General features: G+C 50.2%; 1 protein-coding gene across 1 annotated transcript in view; it reads left to right on the top strand.

Annotated features, from left to right (window-relative positions):
- LOC139756987 (semaphorin-2A-like) overlaps nt 1-24,637 on the top strand; it is a 666,764-nt gene that overhangs the window by 607,953 nt on the left and 34,174 nt on the right. Inside the window, exons 3-5 of the mRNA XM_071676928.1 lie at nt 16,150-16,201; nt 23,603-23,665; nt 24,294-24,398. Coding sequence (XP_071533029.1) covers nt 16,150-16,201; nt 23,603-23,665; nt 24,294-24,398 — 220 coding nt within the window. The remainder of the gene's footprint in view (nt 1-16,149; nt 16,202-23,602; nt 23,666-24,293; nt 24,399-24,637) is intronic.

The following is a 24,637-nucleotide window of genomic DNA, read 5'->3' as shown; positions in this document are numbered from 1 at the left end:
CCCTCCTATTAATCAGACGACCCAAGACCAGAGAGAGAGAGAGAGGGAGAGTGTGTTGCTCTTTGCCCGACCGCAACCTCCTCTCTCTCTCTCTCTCTCTCTCTCTCTCTCTCTCTCTCTCTCTCTCTCTCTCTCTCTCTCTCTCTCTCTCTCTCCTCACAGAGCCGCTTGGAGAAGACCCGTAAATGTCCTGGTCTTCGACAAGGCGTTGCGCGTGTAAGTGAAAAGTTTGCGGACCACCTCCTCCTCCACCTCCTCCCTCCCTTTTTGTAGAGGGTTATTATCAGGACAATGAATGACCAGAGTTTGAGAAGATTTATGAAAGAGGAGGAGAGTGGGAGGAAAGAAGAGGGAGTGGTGACTGTACAAACGAGAGAGATTATATACTCAGCGGATTCACTTTTTTTTTTTTTTTTTCGTCTCTTCTTGTCCGTCGTGGGTATGACAACGCTGGGCGTCCAGCTGTGTCCGGGCTGAGGTTAGGAGGCCCGGCTTGGGGGGGGCCTCCTATAAATCACCCGGGGGGGGGGGAGTAGTAGGATAGCGTGTCGCTTCATGCAATAATTCACTAGTTTTGTGCCAGCGTCGCACATATTGTCGCAGCTTGTCGTAAGTCGCCTCTGGCTGACATAAATAAATGTCTCCCCACCACCCCCTTTTTTTTTTTTTTCAATCGGGTGGGAGGAAGGAGGCGGGGAAAAAAAAAAATAGATGGCCGGCGACCCTTTCTTCTTCTTTTTTAAGTGATTTAAAGTCGTTTCGTTGATCGGGTGCACGGAGTGTCGCCTCCACGGTTGGTCTGGTGAGGTGGGGGATCCGTAGGTCGTCATCCGTGGAAGCAAAACAAAGGGTGGCCAGAAAATGGAGCTGTCAAGGCCTGGATGGATGTGGACGGGCCAGTGTTGGTGCTGCCCTGGCACACACACACACACACACACACACACTGTGTATTCCTGACCGCTTGAGCGCGGTTCTTCTGGCCCTTGAGCACGATTGGGTGACTCTTAATGTCCCTGGGAGGGTCGAATGAGGTGGCTACCAGCGGTGAGGAAGATTTCCCTGGCGTCATCGGGTTTTGTTGTGATGATGTTATGTACACCCGACCTTTGTGTGTACATACACACCGCCCTCCTCTGTCCCCCTTTGTGTATATACACACACTGCCCCACTTTGTGTCCATGTGCACTGGTCTTCTGCCCCACTTTGTATACATATATACTGCCCCTCTGCCCCACTTTGTGCACATATACACTGCCCCTTTGCCCCCACTTTGTGTACATATACACTGCCCCTCTGCCCCCACTTTGTGTACATACACACTGCCCCTCTGCCCCCACTTTGTGTACACACACACTGCCCCTCTGCCCCCACTTTGTGTACATGTACACTGCCCCTTTGCCCCCTCTTTGTGTACATGTACACTGCCCCTCTGCCCCCACTTTGTGTACACACACACTGCCCCTCTGCCCCCACTTTGTGTACGCACACACTGCCCCTGTGCCCCCACTTTGTGTACATACACTGCCCCTCTGCCCCACGTCACAGGTGATCAAGTAACAGTACAGACACATGTGTCCATTAAGGTCCCAGCTGGCCCCAGCCTCCCGTCATGGGTGCATTCCAGTATGGCCAGAGTCTCTCGCAATGTCCCGTCCAACTCCCTACTCCCACCAGCCTCAGACTTATGGGGGGCCCCGGCTAAATACTGTAACGAGGCCGGGTATGTAAATTGAATTTTTACCCACTGGCGAAATTTGTAAACGTTGTCAAGTCAGAACAAAACCGTGGGATTTATAGCCCCCCAACTTGTCTCGTCCATCCTTCCGGAACAAGATGGCTGGCCAATGTGTGTGTGTGTGTGTGTCTGCTGGACGCTACTGTAGTGCTCGCGTGTGTCTGCTGGACGCCCCTGTAGTGCTGGGGAGTGTCTGCTGGACGCCCCTGTAGTGCTGGGGAGTGTCTGCTGGACGCCCCTGTAGTGCTAGCGTGTCTGCTGGACGCTGCTGTAGTGCTCGCGTGTGTCTGCTGGACGCTGCTCTAGTGCTCGCGTGTGTCTGCTGGACGCTTGTGTCTGCTGGACGTGACTGTAGGGCTGATGTGTCTGCTAGACGCCCCCCCCCCCCCCTGTAGTGCTAGCGTGTGTCTGCTGGACGCTACTGTAGTGCTAGCGTGTCTGCTGGACGCTACTGTAGTGCTAGCGTGTCTGCTGGACGCTACTGTAGTGCTGGGGAGTGTCTGCTGGACGCTACTGTAGTGCTAGCGTGTCTGCTGGACGCCCCTGTAGTGCTGGGGAGTGTCTGCTGGACGCCCCTGTAGTGCTGGGGAGTGTCTGCTGGACGCTACTGTAGTGCTGGGGAGTGTCTGCTGGACGCTACTGTAGTGCTGGGGAGTGTCTGCTGGACGCTACTGTAGTGCTGGGGAGTGTCTGCTGGACGCTACTGTAGTGCTAGCGTGTCTGCTGGACGCCCCTGTAGTGCTGGGGAGTGTCTGCTAGACGCCCCCCTGTAGTGCTAGCGTGTCTGCTGGACGCCCCTGTAGTGCTAGCGTGTCTGCTGGACGGCCCTGTAGTGCTAGCATGTCTCTTGGACGCCCCTGTAGTGCTAGCGTGTCTGCTGGACGCTACTGTAGTGCTAGCGTGTCTGCTGGACGCTGCTGTAGTGCTAGCGTGTGTCTGCTGGACGCCCCTGTAGTGCTGGGGAGTGTCTGCTGGACGCCACTGTAGTGCTGGGGAGTGTCTGCTGGACGCTCCTGGAGTACTACTGTATCCCTCAGACCTCACCAGTTCCAGCCGCCTTTGGTGCTGGAAACGGGGCTTGGCGATCTTGCACACAGGTTCCAGGTTGTCGTCTGAGCGACGCCTCCTCGGAGCGTCATGATTTATGGACGGGCGTCGCAGCGCTCGATAATGTATGAAAGGTCTGTAAGGCGATGCGTCCCTCGCCTCCCCAAGAGGAGTGGATTCGACATTTCCTATTCTAAAAACCCTTGGAGCAAAGGATCTGGAAGAGGTTCCTCCTCCTCCTCCTCCTCCTCCTCCTCCTCCTCCTCCTGGAAATCGCCTGTAGCGTTCATCATCAACGCCCAGGATCATTGCGGATTTTAATCGTACGACTGGACCGTTCTTTTACCCAAAGGGAATGTGGTGGTATGTCTCTCTCTCTCTCTCTCTCTCTCTCTCTCTCTCTCTCTCTCTCTCTCTCTCTCTCTCTCTCTCTCTCTCTCTTGAACAGCTGCTTCTACACAAAAAAGGGATCTTATTTGGTCCTTGTGTCAATACGTGTAAATACTGTTCTTATTAGTGAAGCGTTCTAGGTCCTATGTATACACTTGACATTGTCGAATCGAAAGTAGTTCGAATTTTATCTGTCCTCCACGTTTGACCTCAGAACTTGACCCCGTCTTGCCCTACGGGGTTCAACTTTGATTTGTCCTCCAAGTTTGACCTCAGAACTTGACCTCCTCTTGCCCTATGGGATTCACCTTTTTATCTGTCCTCCAAGTTTGACCTCAGAACTTGACCCCCTCTTGCCCTACGGTGTTGATGACCCTCCTCTTCCCTCCTTCGGCCCCTGGTCCCTTGGGTTACCGCTCCTCTGACCACGCTGCCCACCTAACACTAGGCAAGCCTCTGCCGTCACCTGTTTACATCATATGAGGCCGTTTGCAACCCAGAGATGGGCCATTGTGACGATGTCTCTGCCCTTCCTCCTCCTCCTCCTCCTCTACGTCATTAGCCTCTGGAACAATGCCTTCTCGTTGCGTGGCTTTCCCAACAGCTGCGACCTGACCCCATTTGAGAGAACATTTTTTCAGTACCTCTTCAAAACCTTGTATATATATATATATATATATATATATATATATATATATATATATATATATATATATATATATATATATTTTCGTCGCGTTCGTACTTTTCTGTCTTTTTTAAACTCACCTTTTTTTTGTGTTGTATTTCATTTGAGGCTTGGCTTTTAATAAGGGCTTCGGCCCGTGACCAGAGCCTTTGACTCTCGAGGATTTGTCAAAGTAAGAAAGCGTAAGAAAAAAGGATTTTGAAAACAAGGGGCTCCAAGAGTACTTACGATGACTTAGGTGGGAGAGAGAGAGAGAGAGAGAGAGAGAGAGAGAGAGAGAGAGAGAGAGAGAGAGACTGTGCTAGAGGGGGCTGAGCTAGCATGTAGCGCTTACCGCTGGAAAATTCTCAAACCTTTGGAAGAACGAGTCTTCTTGCGAGTTCGGTGTTGTCAAGTATGATGTAGTGTGGGATGGAGAGATTGTGTACGCTCTAGCGGATTGAGCGTGCCAGCAGCCCACATCTCCCAGTCTCGTGGAGTTAATAGACAAGGACTGCTACTCGTGGGGGAGGGGGGGCCATGGAATGAAACTTGGCAGTCACTGAAGTGTTGGATGAACCCCTCGCAGTCAATACCCAGGCGATTAAAACCAACAGAACCTTCCATGATGATGGGAGGGGGATGGATTGATGTAGCTCGCGCCAATATCTGACCTGGCGTCCTGCAGTAAATCTTATTTCAGTATGTTTGTGTACATTAAAGAACTACACAAGTGATCGTTCGGCCCACTTGACCCTGCTCCTGCGCAGAGCGCAGCTCGAAGCCCGGAGCCACAGGAACCCCAGAGAAGGGGGCCAAGTGTGGAAATTCCGCCCCTAAGGCTCAGTCCTCTGTTCTTAACGCTACCTCGCTAACGCGGGAAATGGCGAATAGTACGAAAGAAAAAGATATATTTGTGTGTGTGTGTGTGTGTGTGTGTGTGTGTGTGTGTGTGTGTGTGAATTATGCGAAGCTGATCCTTTCATTTTACCACAAAATAAATATTTTGTCATATCGTAAAATTACTCTTCACCTCAGCATTATGCAAGTCCTGCTGTAAAACCCAAAACCTTCGCCTCCTCATTTTGCAGAATAAACCTCTCTCCTTTTTTTTTTCCTCCCCCTCTTTCAAGAGAGAGAGAGAGAGAGAGAGAGAGAGAGAGAGAGAGAGAGAGAGAGAGAGAGAGAGAGAGAGAGAGAGGACTTCTCTCGAACCACCCCTCTGCCATGGCCTAGTCTCTCTGTGTGTGTGACTCCACATCACAGCATTAGAACAAATTTTGATGGATTAAGATCGTGCATGAGAGGGCGAAGGCAGAGGAACACCCACACACACACCCAACCCTCCCTCCTCACCTCACCTCACCCCTGAAGTTGAACAGCCCCGGCCCACATGGGCCAATGCTTTTGTCTCAGGGGGGACAACCCCCCCTGAAATTGAACAGCCCCGGCCCACATGGGCCAATGCTTTTGTCTCAGGGGGGACAACCCCCCCTGAGATTGAACAGCCCCGGCCCACATGGACCAATGCTTTTGTTTAAGGGGGGACAACCCCCCCTGAAGTTGAACAGCCCCGGCCCGCCTGGACCAATGCTTTTGTCTCAGGGGGAACTCTGATTGTGGGGTGTGTTGGGTAGGGAACGCTGCAGGAGACCCGCGGGTCACGGAAGAATACCTGCAAGATGCTCTTGTCAGTTTGGCTTTTTTACGTTGGGGACCGGACGGCAGGAGTGTGCAACATGCATTACCTTCAATAGAACGGTTCTGGTTTCGGGGGTAGGAGGGGGCGGCATTTGATGGATAGGTGTGCCAGACGGTGTTTGAATGTTAATACCACGAGAGGAGGCCCCCCAAGAGAAACGGGTGGATATCATATTCCTTTTTTCTTCCTCTTCTTCTTCCTCCTCCTCCTCTTCCTCCTCCTCCTCCAGAGTGTGGGGTACAATGCGCGTTTGGGCATACCATGAGCTTCGCTTATGCACCACTCATCGGCCACGTCTGGGGGACAATTATTGGAGCGTGTGTGTGTGTGTGTGTATGATGGATTGATGGTTCTGGAGTTCGTAGGTACGGCAGAAGGAGGAGAAGCTCCTTGGCCTGACTGCTGGAGGAGGGGCAGCAGGCTGCCTCCCCGCCTGTCGCCTCCTCGCCTCCCGTAACCCCTAGTGAGGGATTGATGGTTTAGGAGTTCGTAGGTACGGCAAAGGGAGGGGAAGCTCCTTGGCCTGACTGCTGGAGGAGGAGGGGCTGCTGGCTACCTCCTCGCCTCCTCGCCTCCCGTAACCCCTAGGGAGGGAGGAGCAGGTATCATTAATTACCGTGCGTTTCTGTGTGCTCTCTCATTACGTCATTTTCGCAACCTTGGGTCATTAACGTAAGCAACAGGACGCTTATTTGGGACTCGGACAGTTTGATTAATAGTGTCTGACGCGATGATTGCACCTGTCGCCATCACTAACGTTCTAATGAGCTTTTTCTTCTTTTTCTTATCTTTTTTTTTTCTTTATTTACGTAAGACTTACTAGAAGAGGGTCGTCTGCATATACTGTCCGGAGACAAGAGTTGAGTGGACGTCACAGGGAGAAACGCGCACATCCACACACTCACACACACACACACACACACACACACACACTCACACTCACACACATTCACACTCACACACACACACACATACGGTTTTCCCAGCGCTGGTACTTCACGTTCGCAGTTGTCACTACGCGATCCTCAGTTTCCTTAATGCTGATGTGGTTGGTGTTTATGAAGGCTTTGTGGTCATCGTCTGTTAATCTCAGTTGTGGATGAAGACGATGGTAGGTGGATGGATGGTGGTGGGTATGTGAAGTTTAGATGCTTGGTGCTCGTATCGGGAGGCCAGTTTGGGCGTCCATAGTGTGTGTGTGTGGGCACTGTGCATTTGTGTTTGGCGTCCAGTGTAATCGTTGGGCGATTTGGCGAATCGCTAGGCTAACGTGTGTTGTGAGCGGGCAGACGCTTCATCTACGTCGGCACGCCTCTTGCCTACAGCCTTTACCCATCTTGTCCACACCTTTGGAGGCGAGATGTCTACCCTTTCACGTCATGAGGGGTGATCTTCCCACCCCTTAATGCCTTTGGAGGGGTCTTTTAAGCCTTGGAGGCGACCTTCGCGCCTTTTCGTGGTCACATCTGTTTAACTCAGAACATTTTTTTTTTGAAAAGTTTAATCCTCAGGAAGCCTTTTAGTTTATATGTCACATGTTATTGTCTGTGTGAGTATTTAAAAATGACACAGAGGGAATACCTGGTAAAGTCTTCGGGGTCTCTCTACCCCGTAAAGCCTAACAAAGAGGGAACACCAGCTGAAGTCTTCGGGGGTCTTCTACCCCCTACACCCTAAACATAGAGGGAATACCTGTTAAAGGTCTTCGATGGTCTTCTTCCCCAACGGCCTAACATAGAGGGAATACCTGGCAAAGTCTTCGAGGGTCTTGTACCCCTACAGCCTGATCTAAAGGGAATACCTGGTACAGTCTTCGGTGGTCTTCTACCCTCTACAGCCCAGGCTGCTGGGTTAGGTCTTCAGTTCGCCAAGGTGCTTCTGGAAGCAGCAGCCCCTCAGGTCCACGTATCCCTCCCCATCTCCAGGCTGGCCTACTCACCTATATACTTACCTCCTTACGAGACTTGGCCATTAGCAGGGTTTTTTTCACTCGTATGGCTCACCGTAGGGGGGGAAAATATTATATATAGAGTTGGGAATAAGTCGTGTTAGGGAAAAAAAATTAGAGAGAGAGAGAGAGAGAGAGAGAGAGAGAGAGAGAGAGAGAGAGAGAGAGAGAGAGAGAGAGAGAGAGAGCAAGTTGGGAATAGGTTATGTGAGTCACGTGTTGCGTAAAGTGTTATGTGCAAGGCTGATGGGGGGGAGGGTGTTAGTGTCATGTTTAGTGGACTCCGATGCCAGCAGCCCGCGTGTGCGTGAGGCAGAGAGAGAGAGAGAGAGAGAGGGGGGTTGGGGGACTTTTGGGAGAGAGAGAGAGGGGTTGGGGGACTTTTGGGAGAGAGAGAGGGGGGTTGGGGGACGTTTGGGAGAGAGAGAAGGGGGCGGGGGACTTTTGGGAGAGAGAAAGAGAAATAGAGAGAGAGAGAGAGAGAGAGAGAGAGAGAGAGAGAGAGAGTGGGAGGGGGGTATCTCCTCGCCCCAGAGTCGATAGTACTGACGGTCAATCCTAGTCCTCCTCTCCCCACACACACACACACACACACACACACACACACACACACACACACACACACACAGGTCTCTCACTTGACTGTGTCAGCGCATCCCTTTTATAGTGAGTGCGTGGGTTTAGCCTCGGGCGGGGCTCATGAGAATGTAGCCGTAAAAGTGGTGGATTAATATCAGCCATTTTATGGCCTTTTTTTTGAGGGAGAGAGAGAGAGAGAGAGAGAGAGAGAGAGAGAGAGAGAGAGAGAGAGAGAGAGAGAGAGAGAGAGATTTTCAACTCAAGGACGAAATACCAGTTCAGGACATAATAAATCGGTTTGAAAATATATATATATATATATATATATATATATATATATATATATATATATATATATATATATATATATTTTTTTTTTTATTTCTTTTTTTTTCATACTATTTGCCATTTCCCGCGTTAGCGAGGTAGCGTTAAGAACAGAGGACTGAGCCTTCGAGGGAATATCCTCACTTGGCCCCCTTCTCTGTTCCTTCTTTTGGAAAATTAAAAACGAGAGGGGAGGACTTTCCAGCCCCCCCGCTCTCTTCCCTTTTAGTCGCCTTCTACGCCACGCAGCGAATACGTGGGAAGTATTCTTTCTCCCCTATCCCCAGGGATAGTATATATCAGAACCCAGTTTTCGTGTGTGCTTTTTGAATGAGTGAGGTTGGCGTATTACATGGGTATCGCCAGGTGAGTACATGGCAAGGGCGCAGATAACAGTACCTCGCCGGATAACAGTACATGGCAAAGAGCAGGTAGCCAAAGTGGAGAAGACCAGAGAGTAACATGGGAAAAGCCAGATAACAGAAGACCCGATGGTCTGTGGCCGAGGTTATCAGCTGCAGGATGATAATAAGTGACCTCGATTTGTATCCGTCCTTTGATGAAAACCACGGTCGCAAAGTAGAAGCCACTCTGCTTTTTTGAAGTCTTTGATGATTTTAAGTACTTGGGTTTAGCTCTCTTCTTAACCTTCTCTTTTTCTATAAATACATGCCAGTGGTTTCATTGTCCCCTCCTAGATTTGCTTCTTAGCCCAGGGGAATGGCATGGGTAGCTCGCCTTTGTACTTTTTCATTCTCTCTCTCTCTGTGTCTTTCCTCAAGTAGGGTGGCCACAGCTGATCACAGTATTCAATATGGGGACGCGACAGGGACTTGTAAAGAATGAGAGGTTAGTTTTCGTAGACTTTGACTTCGAACATCCAGTCAATAACTCCAAGAGTTTTGTTCGCATTTGTGTTGTTTCCGTGTGGTGCTAACTTAGCTCTCGGTCATCAGAGATTATAGACACATGAGTCTCTTTTTCCCTCATTTATCTTACGTAGGTCTACAGACTTCATAATGTAGCTTGCCTTATCATTTTTTTTTTTCTTTACCTCCGACATGCAAGACTTTGCCCTTACCATGATTCCTATGAGACTAATCCATCAGTCTGTCTTCGTCCGTTGGAAGCTGAGAACATTCCACTCCTGTTGCAGGTTTATTTCCCAATATTGTCCCTCCTGGAGACCTCTCTCTCTCTCTCTCTCTCTCTCTCTCTCTCTCTCTCTCTCTCTCTCTCTCTCTCTCTCTCTCTCTCTCTCTCTCGCCCCTCATAGGCAGAGACGGGATGGTACAGGAAAAGGATCCCGCCCTTCCCACCACTCACAGCGGCTTGTCATCGGAAGGCCCAGCAGGAGCTGGTCGGTCGGGGCATGATTGAAGTCAAGGGTGGGAGATGGCTGATGGTGCTGGTGGGGTATGTAGTAGTAGTAATAGTAGTTCCAGTGGAAATGATGGCTTTCGTGATTGGCAGGGCAATGACAGCCGTGACACGGGCGCTTGACACTGCCTGTGATAAGGGGAAAGGGGTGTCGCCCCTGACCCTTCTTCCTGCTGTGTCAGCCATCACCCCATTTATTTGCACGTGTCTGAAGTTTAAAAGGATATTTACAATCTGTCAATCTCGCGTGCAAAAAGATGTTTTGCAACGAGTCATGACACTGACACCTCGATGTATATAACACGGACGTGAGACTTGGGTGTGTTCCATGGTCGTGTGGAGGGTGCGTGCGAGAGGCACTTCTCCATACAAAGGACTTCGATGGTTCTTTTGAATCCAGGAAGCTGGGGTTTTTTTTTGGCCTAGCTGTAAAGCAGCCAGAGCGTATTTGAACGAAGGCGTGACTATCCGTTCTGATGTTCTGGTTTAACTTGGGTGTCTAGTGGTTGGCTAGAGATGGTCGGTGGAGTTGTAGCGCCCCCTGGAAATCGCTCAGCAGCCTGGCGTCTTTGGGTGCCTGTTGTAGTGGTGGATGTGTCCATCTTCACCACACGCCACTGTGGCCACCTGCACCACACACCACTGTGGCCACCTTCACCGCCCGCCGCAGTGGCTGCCTACACTAGCCACACTACTGTGGCCACCCGCACCACTGTGGCCACCCGCACCAGCCACCACTGTGGCCACCCGCACCACCCACCATTATGGCCACCTCCCCCACCCACCGCTGTGGTCGTCTACACCGCCCACCCCCTACGCCCCCACTGGCGCCACCAACGCAACCAACCTTACCACTAGTCTTCGTGTACCTCTTTTTGGTTATAAGCTTAGGTGGTCATCATTTATAATGGAGGGGAAAGGAAAGTTATAAGGGAACTTGGCCCTTTGCCTCGACAGTGGCGATACTGACTTTATTACTTTGTGCAACTTTTGTCGGGGGAAAAGTAGCGAAAGTTTGTGGTCTCTAGTCACACCATAAAGACCTCTTTCCCACCCCCCACCCCTCCCTTTGTGGATTAATATCAGGTTATAAGCTGTGCGGCGTGGGGGGATAATGGATGGTGTTCGAACAGGGAAGGGGAGGAGGGAGCAGGGGGTGTTTGTCGCTACCGCGATTGGCGTACCCCTGCCATCACCAGACCACTTGACGTTAGATGGCATTAGTTATGTGCCGTATGTGTGTGTGATGGAGAGAGAGAGAGAGAGAGAGAGAGAGAGAGAGAGAGAGAGAGAGAGAGAGAGAGAGAGAGAGAATGTGTTGCGTTTTTTTGAGGGAGGAGGTATCTATGTGTGTTCCTCTCTTGTATGGATGCGACAGCTTTCCCCTCCTTCCCCCTCTACCAGTAGCGTCCTTGGATGATCCTCTTGGTTATCTAGCACGACATAACAACCCTGAGGAGGAGGAGGAGGGTGTGGTGGAGACGACACGGGACGACGGTTCGTCAGTTCTGAATGATGGTTGAGGCCTCTTACTTGATCGTGTGTTAGGTCTGGCCATCGTATCGTGATGTCCTTTCTCCCCGGGCGCTATGCAGAATGTCTACTTGGGGAGTTATGAAGTCGTACTCCCCCCCAGGCCTGACCAAAACTTGACCCGCTGCGTTACACGTGTACGGCGTGTAACCTTAACCTAACGTGTCCTTAATCCCCAAGGGGACCAGCTTCAATGCGTGTGGCTATCACACCCACACAGTTAACCCTGTCAGCATGGCTGACTTTGACTCCGGCAACCAACCACTGACTCAGCAACTGGACAGCGCCTCTTCCCTTCTGCAGAAGCTCCATGAGACCCGGCATCGAAACAAGACAATTTCCCCGTCTCCTCCTGTCACCCTATATGCCTCATATATACCTCGTTTGCCTCTTGCTACACCGTCTTCTTCTGTCCCTTGCGTCTCCCTCTGTCATTCCTTTCTGCTTATCTCACCTCTGTCTGCCCCTGTCATATCTTTTTGTCTCTCCAATCTCCCGTCTATCCCTAATGTCTGCGTCTGCGTCTTTCATCCCCTTCCCCATGTCTGCCTCTGTCATCTCTTCTCTCCCTTTGTCACCTCCTGTCTTCCTCTGTCACCTCCCATCTGTCTGCCTCCTCTCACATGTGCCTCTGTCACCTCTCATGTGCCTCTGTCACTTCCCGTCTGCCTCCGTCAGTACCCATCTCCCACCTTCCCCTCCGTCTGCCCCTGTCGGAGCCGTCTGGCTGGTCGGGTGTCTCTCTCTCTCCCCTCCGGCTCCCGCAGGGAGGTGCTGCTCTCATCGCGGCCTCTGTCGGCGGGTTGTCGATGGTCTTGACACATATATAATTAAACTTCAAAGCCACCCGAGAGTTTGACTCCTGATTTCCCAATTTTAATTATGGGTCGCCGTGAACGGCGTCCCCCCCCTCCAGATCCCCACCTCACTCCCTCACCTCAAAATATATATGCCGCTGGTTGAAGCCTCTCCCCCTCCTGCCGGCGTCGCACCTTATGGTTAAATCCAGGGGCGTGACGCCACCAAGCCATTGGTATGATGACCTGACCTCTGCCCCGACGGCCGCCCCCCCCTCGACGCTTTAAATATGTCGGCCCGACCCGCCCCTTTGGCCTGGCCTTAAAGGATCAGGCCAGATCCGTTGACCCAGGATCGTACAGTGCTTTGACTATGTCGGCCTGGCCCTAAATGATGAGGCCAGAGGCCAGGACTTTTAGACCCAGGGTGCTCAAGGATCGTACCGTGGTGTTTCCAGGTCGTACCATCGACGAAGACTTTAAGACACGACCGCGTAAGATTGCGACGGGGGAGATGCGTCTGCAGCGTCGTGTGTGTGTGTGTGTGTGTGTGTGTGTGTGTGTGTGTTGTGGTCCCCGGGCGGTGTCACGCACACCCACCGCGTCGTCCCGGGACATTCTGAACCCCATGTTGAATAGGAGAGGTAAACTTGGCGCGTTCTCGATTGGGGAAAAAGTTGTTAAAAGTTGAAAAAAATAAAAAAATACCAACCCTGCTCCCTTAGCCTTGCCCTCCCTCCCTCCTTCCCTAGCCTACCTCATCCACTTAGGTGATCCTGATCAGCCGATCGAGCCTCTATAGGGACCAGTTGGTGGTGACACATTTTTTACATATAATTGGGACTGAGGTCGCGCCCTCCCGTGGCTGCCGCCTTTACCGCGACTCTCCTGCTGGTGCAGCTGTGCTGGCCCCGGGGTGGAACTGTAGGGGTCGGAGGTGGTCCTCTTTGTCGACCTCTGCCATGCCATGCCATGCCCTGCCCTCCGACAGTGGTGGGTTCCGCGGGTGTCCGGCCGCCTCACAAAGGCGCGCTGGCCCTTGTGGGATTTTCTTTCGGGTGCATGTGAGGGCTGCAAGAGAGATGGCTGGTGGTGTGAGCGTTGGTTCGGGCCTTCCCGGGGCAGTCCGAGCGTGGTTCGGGCCTTCCCGGGGCAGTCCGAGCGTTGGTTCGGGCCTTCTCGGGGCAGTCCGAGCGTTGGTTCGGGCCTTCTCGGGGCAGTCCGGAGTAGGACACTTCCCTCGTATCCCCTACGTGTCGTAGAAGGCGACTGAAAAAAAAAAAAGGGGTGGGAGCGGTGGGTGGTGAGGGGGGCTGGATATCCTCCCCTCCAGTTTTCGCTTTTCCAAAACAAGAAGCAGAGAAGGGGGGGGGGGAGCCAATTGAGGATTGGATCCCTCAAAGGCTCAGTTATCCGTTCCTTGCGGAACCTCACTGATGTAGGAGATTGCGAAGACCCGTTCAGCGTGGAGGAAAAATGAAACGCGAAAAGTCACGAGCGCTCACGCGTATTGCATCTGCGGAGGAAGAAGCAATGTATGTGTGATCAACTTCAGCCTGGTCCCGGGGAAAACCCGACCTTATTTTCCCGTTACCTCTGAGAAATACGAGGCACTCGCTGGTGCACTGGTTCAAACACCTTATTTGCTCAAGGGTTTGCAGGTATAGGATGGATGTCTGATAGTCTCCCCACGACCCCCTTGCGACGCACGTCCCTGCAAGCGGAGGCTGGTGGAGGGAGACAGGAGGCAGAGGGGATACAGCAGGTGTCGGTGTACGGATGAGGCTGATGGTGTACGTGAGGAGGCGGTCTATGTTGTGCGCGGCGTTGGGGGGAGAGAGGGACGGACGGACGCGGAGGGGGCGCCCCCTGCGGAAATTAGCATATTCAAACAGCGAACATATTGGATGTCCACAGCGAGTAAACACTTGACGTCTCACGCGCGGGAGAAGCCCGGGGTTGAAGGGTTGACGTCCTAGGGTTAGCGGGCGGGCAAGACGGGAGTCGGGATGTGTGTGTGTATGTGTGCAGCAGCAGCAGCAGTAAGCCTCTGTTGAACGGTATACAGACAACAGAGCGAGTCTCTGGATGTCCAGCAGTTGGGCGTCTGTTGAACAGTGCAGACAAAGGGGGATGTAACGTGTCTGTGACCACGATAAACAGACTGTCTGGTGAGGCTTGGGGGGTGGGGGGGTACAGAAAGCGTCTGTGGGTCGGTGTTGGTGCCTTGTGGAGCGGGACTGGCGCTTGCCGAGGGTATGACAGCGCCATGGACCTCTTGAGCACGACGAAACGACCCTTGATGACACGACCCTCAAGGACGACGGGACGACCCTTGACCTTGATGATACAACCCTTAAGAACGACGGAACGACCCCTGACCTTGATGGTATAGCCCTTGAGCACGACGGTGCCACCCTTGGCCTTGAAAGATACGACACTTGAGCACGACGGTGCGACCCTTTGAGCATGTCGGGGCGACATGTGTTTTGTCCAAGGCCATGCCGTCGCTATACAATACGACCCAGCCGTCGTGCCGTCGTGTTCAAGGGTCGTGCTCAAGGACGCCCCCCGTCGTGTTCCAAGAGGCTGGAGTGGGGTGGTGGTTCACAGGAGAATAAAGGGGGTGTGTAATCTACCGGAGTGGAGGAACGGGACGGGAGTATTGTTCTCTGGGAATACAGCAATTTGCATATTCCAGTTGGGCGGGCGACGGTCGTGTGTTTCGACGCCCACACCGCCCATCCAGGGTGAGGGGGGGGGGGGGGGCTAATACAAGCAGGACGGAGGGGGAACTTTTTTTGAATACTACTGTGGCGCAATCGACTCAACAAGTGTGGCAGGGGGGGAAATTTGGCCTTAACAAGTGTGGCAGGGGGTGAAATTTGCCCCGAAGTGTAACAGGGGGTGAAATTTGCCCTCCCCCCCCGCGTACACGCAAGGTAAATAGGGGGTGTGTATCGGGAAGTGGGAGGGTGAGTGTTGAGGCCGTGGATTTTATGGAACTATTTAGCATGATAGGGCGGGAGGAACATTTGTATGTTAATGGGTCGGTATCATGTTCCTTGCAGGATGGGGTGAGCGGTCGCCTTGCAGGGGCCTAGCCCTCTCCCCATCATCTGTGGCAATACACACACACCCTTTTTTTCCCCCTCCTCCTCCTCCCTCCTTCGTGTACACTCTTCTCTCATCTTCCTTTTCCTAACTCCTCCTCGGTATCCTTACTTTCCTTCTCCTTTTGGAGGATAGTCTCCCTTCCACCCTTCGTCTCTAACTTACTCCCACTCTTCATCTTTCCTCCTCTTCTCCTCCTCCTCTTCCTCTTGTTATCGCCGTGTCTTGCGTGATCCTGTGTGTTGTTTTTTATTTTGCCTCTCGTGATAACACCATTCAGGTTAGCTTGGGAGGCACGGGTGTTTGGCAGGTCGCTATGAGTGATCATAGGGTGGCACTGAGATCCGTTGAGGGCCAGGTCGTCTTCACCCAACAGCCATGTAACAGGTCATGACAGACTGGGACCTGATGAGGGCTGGGTCGTGGTCCAGTACCCGAGTGTCAGGTCATAACAGGTGGTCGTTGTGTGGCAGTGTGAGCTGTTGGGGGCCCGGTAGGTGACAGATGAACGTCAGATGTCCTTGGTCTGGTGGTGTAACCTGGAGATGAACACACTTCACTCTCCCACGACTTCGACAATATATATATACAACTTTGGTGTTGCGAAGTATCAATACTTTTTGTAAAATCCAAGTCCGTGCCCTAAACAGGTTTCCATTGCTGGTGGAGGTTGCGGAACACATATTATGAATACCCAAAATACCTAATGGTCACAGAAGACCCTTCCCTCTCTTAAAACTTTAGGTATATATATATATATATATTTTTAAAGGATATTTCCCCCCCCTCTTCTCCTCCCCACCCACCACCCCCATGGCATTAAAACTGTGGTGTGGGGTGGGTGTGGACGAGTGATCCCCCTCCCCCCAGACATACACACACCAGCCATAGCTTCCAGGACTAACCTCGTCTCTCTCTCTCTCTTTCCAGGGACAAAGTGATTCGCGTCAACATGAACAACGTCAGCCAGACCAGCTGTGAGGTGAGTTCTGTTTCGACTTACCACCTGACCACAAGACAATCTTGTACACTTATCTCTGACCACAAGGCAAACTTGTCCTTTTCTAAATCACACACAGAAATTATTAAAACTTCGTCATGGTGACACCCAGGGATGTGTCTCAAGGTTCTTGTTGCTCAGGGCTGTGTGCTACTTCCAGTAGCAGGGGAATGTAGACTCCTTTAAAGCGAGAAGTTCTCTGACGGGAGTATATATCTAATGATATAACCTCGCCAATGGTGACTTTTCACTATTATTATTATTATTATTATTATTATTATTATTATTATTATTATTATGATGATGATGATGATGATGATGATGATAGTAGTAATGATAATAATGATAATGACAATAATGATACTACTACTACTAATAATAATAATAATAATAATAATAATAATGATAATAATAATAATAATGATACTAATAATGATAATAATGATAATAATAATAATAATAATAATAATAATAATAATAATAATAATAATGATAGTAATAATAATAATAATAATGACAATAATAATAATAATGATAGTAATAATGATAATAATAATAATCATAATTGCGTGAAGTGGTGTCTCCGGAGCCTGATATCTGACAGCTCCACGTACTCCTGACCCAGACCCTCAGCCAAGTCGAGGGAACTCAACCCAGAAAAGTAAATAGTAGTTTCCCACGTCTGCCAGGCTGTTAAAGGGGCGTTAGGTGGTTAACTGAGTGGCCAGAGAGAACCAGGCGGTCGATGGTTTACCCATCTCGAAAACACAGACACCAGTTGGGCAAGGGATTCAGTCCCACGCGGCTAAGAATGGTGGCCGAGGGGGAGGGTGGCTAGGCTATGGAGAGAGAGGTTGAAAGTACAGCAGTTACCCCTTTCGAAGTCTTAGCAAAGGGAGAAAGGGGCCTTAAAGTGCTGCACATACCTTTTTTTGTTTTTTTTAACCCTAGCAAAGGGAGAAGGGGGCCTTTATAACAAGTTCTTGAATAAACTGATATGGATGGGGAGATTTTCCAGAGCTGGGGGTGGAAAGAGAGGATTCGAGGATCTACATAGGGTCGAAACTATGACGAAAACAAGAGAGAGGGATTGAAATAGTAAGAGAATTAGTTTGGATTCCTTAAGGGAGTGTGAAGCGTCGCCTGCAAGGAATTGGAAGATATTGGAAGATTTTCCAGGGCTGGGGGCGGAGAGAGAGAATTCGAGGACCTATATAGGGGCGAAACTATAAGGAAAACAAGAGAGAGGGATTGAAATAGTAAGAGAATTAGTTTGGATTCCTTAAGGGAGTGTGAAGCGTCGCCTGCAAGGCATTGGAAGGTAGAGAGAGAGGATTCGAGGACCTATATAGGGTCGAAACTATGAGGGAAACAAGAGAGACTGATTGAAATAGTCAGAGAATTAGTTTGGATTCCTTAAGGGGGAGAGAGAGAGAGAGTGAAGCGTCGCCTGCAAGGGATTGGAAGGTATTCACACAACAATGGATGGGTCGGTATACGTATGGCAGGACTGTATGTATCCTCCAGTATTTAGAAATACAGATGTTTCACCTGTGTGCTCAGTCGCTACGGTGAGATTGGATCCTTAAGGGCACACGCGATGGTTACAACTTTTGGGCACAAGACACGAGCTGAGACGGTTGTGATTGTGGAGTTGGACGACTTGTTACAAGTTGGGCTGCACCTGTGAGAGGGGGGGGGGGCATTTTGATAACTGTCAGATGGTATCGCTGGATCTACCAAGAGTCCATTTATTGCCCAAGCTTCAAAAGCTTTCTACCCTGAGGCAGCTTAAGCTGGTATTGGTGACATGACGCACCAGGTGCGTGCCCGGCAGCTGGTACATTACAGCTGTAGCTGCGTATGAAGCCTTATATGTAAGTATGATGGTCACCCAGTCTCTCTACCACGGCGAAATGATGGTGGAAAATACTGATAATGAAAAGTATATATATATATATATATATATATATATATATATATATATATATATATATATATATATATATATATATATATATATATATTCCTATGAGTCCACGGGGAAAATGAAACACGAAGAGTTCCCAAGTGCACTTTCGCGTAATAATCACATCATCAGGGGAGACACAAGAGAGAAATATAACAGTCACTTGATATACATCGAAGAGACGAAGCTAGGACGCCATTTGGTAAACACACACACACACACACACACACACACACACACACACACACACACACACATATATATATATAATTTTTTGTTACCAGGTTGTGAAAATTGTGGGTTTGTGGTATTTGTCAGTGGTGATATATTGTGGGTAAGTGATGATACATTGTGAAAAGATATATTGTGGGAAGCGGATATTTTTTTTCTTTTGAAATTTTGTCTCCTCTTATTGTATTGTGGTGGTGGTTGTAATTTTTGAAAAGTTTAAAAGTATTTGAAAGACTTTCCTTACGGCTATGACCTGATCCTTTCCCTAACAACCACAATCTAATTCTTCCCTAACAACCACAACCTGATCCTTATCCTAACAACCACAACTTGATCCTTTCCCTAACAACCACAACCTGGTCCTTTCCCTAACAGTTCTCTCCTCTGCTTTAGGCCTGGCCTGGTTGATGGTGACTATGTCTATTATATAAAAAAAAACCTCTGCCTCCTCCACACACACACACACACACACACACACACCAAGTAATGTCCTCCGACAACAGGATTCGAACATATGCCTTTTCTCTTTCTTTATTTTTTTCTTTTTGTAAGGGGGCTGGTGACGCTAACCACCAGCCTCCACACAAAATGGTAGCGGTTCGAACCCTACTGTCGGTGGGCAGTGTGTGTGTTATGTGAAAGTTCGCGCTCATTTCACCGTATATATATATATATATATATATTGTAAAGGACCATAATATGGCGCGTGATCAAGATATTGTATGTTTTGGACAAACACATGTTTACCAAATGGCGTCCTAGCTCCGTCTCTTCGATGTATATCAACTGACTGTTATATTTCTCTCTTGTGTCTCCCCTGATGATGTGATTATTACACGAAAGTGCACATGGGAACTTATCGTGTTTCATTTTTCCCGTGGACTCGCAGGAATATATATATATATATATATATATATATATATATATATATATATATATATATATATATATATATATATATATAATGTCTTGGAGACGTTTGTTTGGCTAACGAATACGATGCCTTGAAAATAGTATGTTGGAGGAACGTCAGGTTTGCATGGGGAGAGAGAGCGAGCAGGGGTTGAGAAGGGGGAAGGCGAGCAGGGGGGAATGGCCCTACTGGTGGAGGGGCAGCAGGACCTCCAAGGCAAGAGAGGGGGACATGGGTAAGGCCCCGGGAGGCCCAGCTTTACCAACAGTCACGACACTGAACAATTATCTTTTTTTCCTTCTCTCTCTCTCTCTCTCTCTCTCTCTCTCTCTCTCTCGCGAGTTTTTCTCTAAGGGGAACTTGGCTAATGTGGCTGGCGGCTGGGTGGGTTGGGGTTGGCCTGTGTAGCCGTGTTGGGTCACCACTAGGGTGGGTGTAGTGTGGTGTGGTGGGCCACCATTAGGTTGGGTGTCGTGTGGTGGGTGGGTGTGGTGGGCCACCACTAGGGTGGGTATAGTGTGGTGTGGTGGACCACCACTGGGGTGGGTGTAGTGTGGTGTGGTGGGTCACCACTAGGGTGGGTATAATGCGGTGTGGTGGACCACCACTAGGGTGGGTGTAGTGTGATGTGGTTTGGCCTCACTAGAGTGGGTGTAGTGTGGTGTGGTGGGCCACCACTAGGGTGGGTGTAGTGTGGTGTGGTGGACCACCACTAGGGTGGGTGTAGTGTGGTGTGGTAGGCCAACACTAGGGTGGGTGTAGTGTGGTGTGGTGGGCCACCACTAGGGTGGGTGTAGTGTGGTGTGGTGGACCACCATTAGGGTGGGTGTAGTGTGGTGTGGTGGCCCCCACTAGGGTGGGTGTATTGTGGTGTGGTTGGGCCTCACTAGGGTGGGTGTAGTGTGGTGTGGTGGGCCACCACTAGGGTGGGTGTAGTGTGGTGTAGTGGGCCACCATTAGGGTGGGTGTAGTGTGGTGTAGTGGGCCACCATTAGGGTGGGTGTAGTGTGGTGTGGTGGGACACCATTAGGGTGGGTGTAGTGTGGTGTGGTGGGACACCATTAGGGTGGGTGTAGTGTGGTGTGGTGGGCCACCACTAGGGTGGGTGTATTGTGGTGTGGTTGGGCCTCACTAGGGTGGGTATAGTTTGGTGTGGTGGGCTACCACTAGGGTGGGTATACTGTTGTTTGGTGGGGTGACCATATGGGGTTGTATGGTTAGCCCTTCAGGAATGTCCCTGCTGGACTATATTGAGCTGTGGTAGGCCACACCAGGGTGGCTATATTGAGCTGTGGTAGGCCCCACCAGGGTGGCCATATTGAGCTGTGGTAGGCTCCATCAGGGTGGCTATATTGAGCTGTGGTAGGCCACACCAGGGTGGCTATATTGAGCTGTGGTAGGCCAACCAGGGTGGCTATATTGAGCTGTGGTAGGCCACACCAGGGTGGCTATATTGAGCTGTGGTAGGCCACACCAGGGTGGCTATATTGAGCTGTGGTAGGCCACACCAGGGTGGCTATATTGAGCTGTGGTAGGCCACACCAGGGTGGCTATATTGAGCTGTGGTAGGCCACACCAGGGTGGCTATATTGAGCTGTGGTAGGCCACACCAGGATGACCACACTGGACTGTCTTGGCCCCTACCAAGAAGGCCACGTTGGTGATGGTAGCGATGGGATGGCCACACTGGGGATGGTAGTTTACGGTAGCCTCAGTAGGGGTGGTAGTGTCTCTCAGAGTGGCCACACTGTGGATGATGATGGTAGGATGGCCACACTGTGGATGACGATGATGATGGTAGGATAGCCACACTGTGGATCATGATATGATAATGGTAGGATGGCCACACTAGGGATGATGACGGTGGGAGGATGGCCACAGTAAGGGACAATAAATGGCCACTCCTGCTCTACTTGCAGAACCTCAGTTAAGAACCTCGTCTGAGAAGATAAAAACTAAACCCCATGAGGACATGGTCTTAAACTTTGAACCTTCGAACTTACCACCCAACCTGAAAGTCTGGGAAAATATATTCGCTCCTCCTTCATATATTTTTTCCTAACCTCGATCTTTCATCAGTTATTTCTTTCGAACCCACAGGATTGCGTGGCCTTACGTATATATATATATATATATATGTGTGTGTGTGTGTGTGTGTGTATGATATAGTCGCTCCTTCTTCTTTTTCTTCTTCTTCTTCTTCTTCTTGCTCTTCTTCTTCTTCCTCTTCTTCTTCTTCTCCTCCTCCTCCTTCTTTTTCTTCTTCTTCTTCTCTTCTTCTCCTTCTTCTTCTTCTTCTCCTTCTTCTCCTTCTTTTTCTTCTCTTCTTCTTCTTCTTCTTCTTCTTCTTCTAATTCTTCGTCTTCTTCTTCCTGAAGATATTTCTACAAGTGGCAATTGCTCACTTTTCCAAAGAGGGCCGCCAGTCTGAGGCGGAAGTCGGTCGTAATTACTGTGGTAGCGGTGTGGAGCTGCTGTAAGGCGCGCCATTAGTCCCCATCACCACACCGCTCCCATTCTTCGCCTCATGAATGGGTGTGGTGAAGGAGGTGTTTAGTGAGTGACCATTTTACATCTGGGATGGTGGCGGTGGGTCGACCGCTGTCTCACAAACCGCCCTAACCGTCATTGGCGACTTTATCCCCCCCTTTGTTTTAGCGCCATAATCCCCCACTTGAGCTAATTCATCTTCCCCTCGTCCTTCGTCGCCATCTGTTTCGCCAAATGTGTAGCGGCGCGGGGTAGGAGGGAGGAGGGCGGGCGTGGTTAGGACGGAGCCTCTTGTGTGTCGATTCAAACAACGTAGGGCTTCCTGTAGGGAAGGGAGGGGGAGTGTTGTGACCGCTGGGAGTGTTACAACCTCCGCTGGACCCATAATAATGCCAGTGACCACATTCTCTGCACCAGGTGAGCAATCGGAACACCTTAGGATGTGAAAGGTCCGCCCAGAAAGGTCATCATTTTGAACGCTTTGCGAAGGAAGTCTTCCTCCCCCAATGCGCAACACGCAAAGGAATATGGTTGTATGGCCAGTTGCCGATTGTGAAATACTTTTGTCTCCCGTGGATGGTGGTGTTGAGGCTACGTCTATGTGGCGGCCGGACGGTGTACGCTTGGCTATTGGGGCTCGGTGGACTGGGGTCATCATCATGAGCCTGCAGGAGGCGAGTGCAAGTGCCCTAGAGTCGAGGAGGCCACAGCCGCCAGTGCTCGCGGACTCCTGCGTCGGGTAGAGCAAGGGTCATGGTCGAGGAGGCCACTGCCGTCAGTGCTCGCGGACTCCTGCGTCGGGTAGAGCAAGGGTCATGGTCGAGGAGGCCACTGCCGTCAGTGCTCGCGGACTCCTGCGTCGGGTAGAGCAAAGCTCATGGCCCTTGTGGACGACAGAAGGTTCGACAGTGGGTTTTTTTTTATCCCCTATGGGACGGAGGAAAATTAATTCATTAATTAATGAAGGAAAGATTCCCTGCCAGGGAGGAGCGGAGACTTTGAATATCAGATGAAGAAAAAATGTACCAAGAAATTTTGGCCAAGACGGAAATATTAACGACCCACACTATTTCTGGTCGTTTTGCCCACAGACGTTGGCACTGGGGCACCGTGCATCAGTTGCTGGTAACTGTGTTGACCATTTTCTCTTCTGCATCAACATACGCAGCCGGAGTAACCTGGATTGAGGTAACGAACATCACTTATGCATGACACGTCCCGTGTGTCTTGAAGGTGGTGGTGGTGGTGGTGTTGGGCCTTTGATAAGCTAGTTCCACCATATTTCCGTTGATGTCGTGGGTGATTATGGTGTGAAATAGCTTGATCGAGAAAGGAGTGTGTCTTACTTAGGTGTGTGGGTTTAAAGTTAATGTGAGGCTGAAGCCGTGGGTGGGGGTTGGAGGCAAGCCGTGTCTTCCCTGTGATGAATAAAGAAACACATAACCAGGGAACATGTTGAGATATCTTTATTTAATTCTGTTTAAGACTTTTCTTTGTTTTTAGATATCTTTTTTTATGTTAAAAATGCTAGACAACGATTAGGATTTGGTGGAGTTTTACAAATTCCACAGAATCAGATAGCATTTGTGTGTGTGTGTGTGTGTGTGTGTGTGTGTGTGTGTTTGTTGAGTTTACAATATCCAATGTAACCTTTGACCTGACCTTATCTCTCTCCGCCCATATACCACCTTTTGTCGCCACTGTGTGTTTTGGTTCTTGTTGCATCTACGAAACTGGGCGATTGGTATATTAAATTATTCTTTCTTTTCTCTCTTTGCAGACCGACGCCATGATGCTGGAGCCAACGGGTGTGTCCAGCTGCGTGTCCCGGGGCAAGTCAGAGGTGAGGGAATGAAGATAAGGAGAGAGTCGTGCAACCATGAGAGAAATTGTTAGATATATTAGATACATTGCTGTATTTCACCAGCCTTGCCTAGGCTTATCAGTCTGCTAGAAGTAAGCAATACGTCATGGAATAAGGCTACGATATGGTGGGATTCGAATCCCCTTTTTTTTCAGGCCGTTTCCCTCCCACAAGGGTCTTGAAAGCGCTGGGACTTCGAGGTGTCGATGCTCATTTGTTCCCCATTACGGCGCCTTGGGCTTTCATGACGTGATCCTTACTATATAATACTTTTTTTATAATCGCTTCTCCAGACTTACCCCGTTCCTCACGACGGAACGACCCTTGAATACGACGGTAAGGTCCTTGATTACGACGGTGCGATCCTTTGCGTGTGACGACCCGGCCTTTGAATTTGACCTTTTTAAGGGTCTGGGTCAACAGCCAAGGCCATCTGTATACATCCAAGGAGTCGTACACTCAAGGATCGTCGTGTCGTCTTCGAGGATAGACCCGTCGTACTCAGGGAAAGGTGTAAACGAAGAGGGGGGTGATCATACATATATATATGAGCCTTTCCGAGCCGTATGTTTGACACAGCCACTCAGATCTGCTCTTCCTCCCGCAGCACTTCGACTGTCGCAACCACATCCGTGTCATCCAGCCCATGTCCAAGAACCGCCTCTACATCTGCGGCACCAACGCCCACGGCCCCAAGGACTGGGTCATCTACGTGAGTGTCTCCTACTCCTCCTCCTCCCCCTGTTGTGTTGTGGTAAATCCTACTTTTCACACATGAGTCTTGAGTAAGTCTTTGGATTATAGTCCTTCTTTGCTTTCCACGAGTCTTAGGGGGCCTTTATTTTTGTAACAAGTAGGGCTTCAACTATGGCAAACATTTGCCCTATGCCATGTCGACTGGTATTGAAGAAATAGATTAAAAAAAGAAGAGCCTTTGCGATCTTCGGAGTG

Source organism: Panulirus ornatus, chromosome 24 (assembly GCF_036320965.1).
Source record: "Panulirus ornatus isolate Po-2019 chromosome 24, ASM3632096v1, whole genome shotgun sequence".
Taxonomy (NCBI): Eukaryota; Metazoa; Arthropoda; class Malacostraca; order Decapoda; family Palinuridae; genus Panulirus; species Panulirus ornatus.
The sequence above is the reverse complement of the archived record's forward strand: the minus strand, read 5'-3'. Positions and strand labels throughout refer to the sequence as shown.